Source organism: Fistularia commersonii, chromosome 18 (genome assembly GCF_037954325.1).
Source record: "Fistularia commersonii isolate RoL2024-O1a breed Wild chromosome 18, RoL_Fcom_v1.0, whole genome shotgun sequence".
NCBI lineage: Eukaryota > Metazoa > Chordata > Actinopteri > Syngnathiformes > Fistulariidae > Fistularia > Fistularia commersonii.
The window spans coordinates 1039778-1045000 of record NC_141301.1 but is presented as its reverse complement, the minus strand read 5'-3'; the positions used below and the strand labels follow the sequence as shown (position 1 = coordinate 1045000).

Below are 5223 nucleotides of genomic sequence, written 5' to 3'. Positions count from 1 at the left end.
GCTGGCAGCAGTTTGGGCGATCCATCCATCCATCCATCCATCCATCCATCCATCCATCCATCCATCCATCCCTTCTTCCATCCATCCATCCATCCATCCATTTATACATCCATCCTTTCTTCCATCCATCCATCCATCCATCCATCCATCTATTACTCCATCATCCATCTTTTAATCCATCCATTTATCCATTTATACATCATTCCTTCCATCCTTTCTTCCTTCCATCCATCCATCTATTACTATAAATGATTTCATCCATCCATCTTTTAATCCACCCATCTATTATTCCATCCATTCATTGGTCCAATCTATCCGTTGTCCATCCATCCATCCATCCATCCATCCATCCATCCATCTATTACTCCATCATCCATCCATCCATCTATCCATCCATCCATCCATCCATCTATTACTCCATCCATCCGCGTATACATGATTCTATCCATCCATTCATCTATTACTATACATGATTTCATCCATCCATCCATCGATCTTTGAATCCATTATCCATCTTTTAATCCACCCATCTATTATTCCATCCATCCATCTATCAATGTAAAGTAAGACATTCTCCTCTGTAACATTGTTTATCAGGTGAATAGAAACAGGAAGTGGAAAGTTTGATTGTTCAACAATAATAATGATAAAAATAATATGATATAATAATAATACATATAGTAATGATAGTAATGTCCTCAGGTTCTCCTCTGTTCTTGGGCGTCGCTCTGCTGCTCTCTCCTGCAGAGCTGCTTCCATGTCGTAATAACATTGTAATAACAACGTTATCACACTCACAATTACTTTATGGATCCCACGAGGGCAAATCGCTTTTTAGCTGCAGACGCAGCTCCACGTCAATATTAGAAAAAGACAAAAATCAACGTATCAAACAAAAGTATGGGTTATAAATTGGGTCATGGCGCTGCATTAGCATTAGCATTGTGTGTGTGTGTGTGTGTGTGTGTGTGTGTTATTGCACCATAACATTGTAATAATCTAAAGCTTCATGTCGGTCGCTCCCTCAATCTCTCTCTCTCTCTTTGCTAAAACCCGTCCATCCATCTTTTTAATCCCCTGATGGAGAAGCAGAGCAGATCTCATCCGTCCATCACGCCCGGGACGCCGACCTCGGAAAACAAACGCCTTTCCTTTTATTTTCCCGCTCCCTCCAGACGTTCACCCGGTCTCCCGCCTTTCTCCTCCGCAGGAGGCTTCATGTTCAAGCAGTGGAAGGAGAAGTTCCTGGTGCTGACCCTGGAGGGCAGCCTGCTGGTCTGCCGCGACGCCGAGTCCCCTCCGGACCAGGTGGTGGCGCTGCAGGCCGGCTGCGAGCTGATCGTGGAGGGCCGGGAGATCCTGGATCTGCCCCGGTTGCCCCCCGGGGGCCGCAGGGACTGCTGCTTCGCCCTCATCCTGCCCCAGAGCAAGTTCCTGCTGCTGCTGACCGAGAACCCCGACGACTGCGGGTGCACGACGCAGCGATCCCATTGGCCGGTTCCAGACCACGAGTTTCACGGCGACTTTTATTTGACTCACAAATAGTTTTCTGCTACAGGACACTTGCATACGTAAAAGTAATAATAATTGTAAAATTAACAATAATAAAAATTACAGTAATAATAATATATTAAATAAGAATGATAGGAGTAATAATGATAAAAACAGTAATCATGATATTAATAATAAGAATAATAGGAGTAATAATAATTATAATAATAACAGTAATAATAATAATACTAACAATAATAATAACAATAACAGTAATAATGATATAATAATAAGAATAATACGAGTAATAATAATTATAATAATAACAATAATACTAACAATAATACTAACAATAATAATAATAATAATAACAGTAATAATAATAATACTAACAATAATAATAACAATAACAGTAGTAATAATAGCATAATAATAAGAATAATACGAGTAATAATAATTATAATAATAACAGTAATAGCAATGATACTAACAATAATAATAATAATTACAGTTATAATAATGTAATTATAAGAATAATACAAGTAATAATAATATAACAGTAAAAATGATATAAATAGTAAAATAATAAAAGTAACAATAATTATTATAATAACAGTAATAATAATATAATAACAATAATAACAATAATACAAGTGGCAATAATACCAAACATAATAACAATAACAACAATGATAATAATAGCAGAAATAATACTAATGCTACCAATAATAATATAATAACCATAATAATAATAATAATACTCATTATAACTTTTATTATTATTTAAACAGTAATAACACTACTTATAATAATAATAATAACAGTAACAATAATAGTAATAATACATTTTATTGAAGTTGCCTTACTCGACACATGCATGTACAAAAAATACACATTTAAAAGAAACAATAAAAATAAAAACAATAAAAGTGACAGAGGGCGTCAGATGAAATATATTTCTGTGTCGGTGCGTGAATAGAAGTCACCCATGATGTTTTTCTCCTTTGCCCTACTTTTTTATCATGGCAGCTGAACTGTGTCAGCATTGACACACACACACACACACACACACACACACACACACACGCACACACACACACACGCACACACACACACACCTTTGTCCCTGCAGATTTGACCGGCTGGCTCAGGTTCAGGCACAATGACTCGTTTATTTATTTTCTCTTCTTCTTCTTCTTCTTCTTCTTCTTCTTCTCTGCAGTTTGTGGCTCAATCTGATCAGGAAGGTGCGAGAGGTGAGCTTCGCCGCTCCCGAACCAGCCAATCACAGCCCACGGCGCCGGCTGATGTAAACATTGACATAGAAATTCACAATAAAGCTGACTTTAACTTCTTCTTCTTCTCGGTCCAGGGCGTCATGTCTCCGCCGAGCCTGCGGGGGCAGCGCAGCGTGGCCTCCTGCATCACCGACCGCGACCCCCTGCCCGACCCCGCCGCCGACAAGGAGCCGGGGTCACCGCGGGTCGCCGAGGGAAACCCTCCGAATTTTCTCGAGCGAGGGGGATCATTCCGTGAAAGAGGTCAAAGCCAAGGTTGGTAACACAGTAATTACACAAGTACTATGTTATTACTATGTTACGACATGTTATTACTACGTTACAACACGTTTTTACTATGTTACAACATATTATTATTACTAATGTTACGACACATTATTACCATGTTACGACATGTTGAGACTATGTTGTTACCTGTTAAGACACGTTTTTACTATCTTACAACACATTATTACTAATGTTACAACATATTACAACTATGTTACGACATGTTGTTACTATGTTACGATTATGTATTACATGTTATTACCATGTTACAACATGATATTACTATGTTACAACATGTTATTACTACGTTACAACACGTTATTACTATGTTACAACATATTATTATTACTAATGTTACGACACGTTATTACTATGTTACCACATGTTGTGACTATGTTGTTACTTGTTAAGACATGTTTTTACTATGTTACAACACATTGTTACTAATGTTACAACATATTACAACTATGTTACGACATGTTGTTACTATGTTACGATTATGTATTACATGTTATTACCATGTTACGACATGATATTACAAATGTTATAACATGTTATTATTACGTTAGTACACGTTATTTCTATGTTACAACACATTATTATTACTTATGTACAACATGTTATTACTATGTTACGACGTGTTGTTACTATGTTACGATATGTATTACATGTTATTACCATGTTACAACATGATATTACAAATGTTATAACATGTCATTACTACGTTAGTACACGTTATTTCTATGTTACAACACATTATTATTACGTATGTACAACATTTTATTACTATGTTATGACATGTTGTTACTATGTTGTTACTTGTTAAGACATGTTCTTACGACATCTATTACATGTTATTACTATGTTACAACACTGCAGTGTTACTGTGTACGAGGTGGGGGTTATGAGTAACCATGGCAACAAGCGGAAACATGTTTTTGAATGTTTTGGTCGTTTCCTCCGCAGCCGGCGGGCCTCGGCGGCCCGTGCCCCCCCCGCACCGCGTCTCCGACTGCCTTCGCCATGGCAACAGCAGCGACGCCCGGGCGGTGCGGGCCGTATGCCTGCTGATGGGCGGCGCGGCGGCGTCCTCCGCCCTGGGCTACCTCAGCTCCTGCTCGCCGGCGTCCCCGCTGGCCGGCAGAGTGCCAGAGATGGACCACGGCGCCGGGGGCCTGTCCGACATGGCGGCGGGGAGCCCGTTCCACGCCTGCGGCCAGGACGTGGACTCCCCGCACTTCAACAGCTTCGACTTCGACGGGGATTCCGACTTCGACGCCTTCGACTGCGGCGGATTCGCCTTCTAGGGGCGACCGAAAGTCGCCGCGGTGAAAGACTGAGGGTGTTTCTTAGCCCCGCCTCCTCCGAACGGCCAACCGTGACGCGGACTCGTCATTCAGGCCCTCGTCGGACGGACTCACCTAAGGGGGACGAGCGAGTCCCCGTCCCAAAACTCTTAGTACCGGCACCCTGGACAGATTTTATTTTATTTTATTTGATGAATTGATTGCATTGTTATTTTATTTAAATTAAACTGTATTTTATTGTAGGTATTAATGTATCATTTAATGTAACTGGATTTCATCTAAATGTTCTTAATTTAATTTATTTTTTTTAAATACTTACACATTGCATTGCTTTCTTATTTTATCTTATGAATTTATTTCTCATATATTTGAGTCTATTTCATTCTATTAATGAGTTGATCGTTTTATCGAATTTAACTGTTTTATTTCATCATTTCCTAATTTAATTTAATTTAATTTAATTTAATTTAATTTAATTTAATTTAATTTAATCAAATGTGGCCTCTGGTTTAGGGTGAATAAATCCAGCTGCGTCTGAACGCCGGGCGTCTTCCTGTCTGGACTCTCAGCTGTGAGTCGGTTAACGGATGAATGGATGAGTAAGTGAAGAGATGAATTGGTGAAAGGATGAATCCTGAATGGAAGTGGATGAAAGGATGAATGGATGAATGGATGAATGGATGAATGGATGAATGGAGGGCAGGGATGGTGATGCAGCAGCAGCTACGTGACGTCTGTGTTGGTGTTTCCGGAGGAACGGCGAGAAGTTCCTCTTTCCTGGAAGAACCCTGGAGGACGTGCATCCTGGACATGCAAACGTTTGAGTGCTCACACACACACACACACACACACACACACTC

At 39.7% G+C, this 5223-nt stretch overlaps 1 protein-coding gene across 1 annotated transcript in view; it reads left to right on the top strand.

Moving 5' to 3' along the window:
* LOC147224109 (uncharacterized) overlaps window positions 1-4819 on the top strand; it is a 6209-nt gene extending 1390 nt beyond the window's left edge. The window contains exons 3-6 of the mRNA XM_086165077.1: window positions 1211-1469; window positions 2714-2747; window positions 2864-3044; window positions 4023-4819. Coding sequence (XP_086021203.1) covers window positions 1211-1469; window positions 2714-2747; window positions 2864-3044; window positions 4023-4363 — 815 coding nt within the window. The 3' untranslated portion in view covers window positions 4364-4819. The remainder of the gene's footprint in view (window positions 1-1210; window positions 1470-2713; window positions 2748-2863; window positions 3045-4022) is intronic.
* Window positions 4820-5223: the final 404 nt, after the last annotated feature.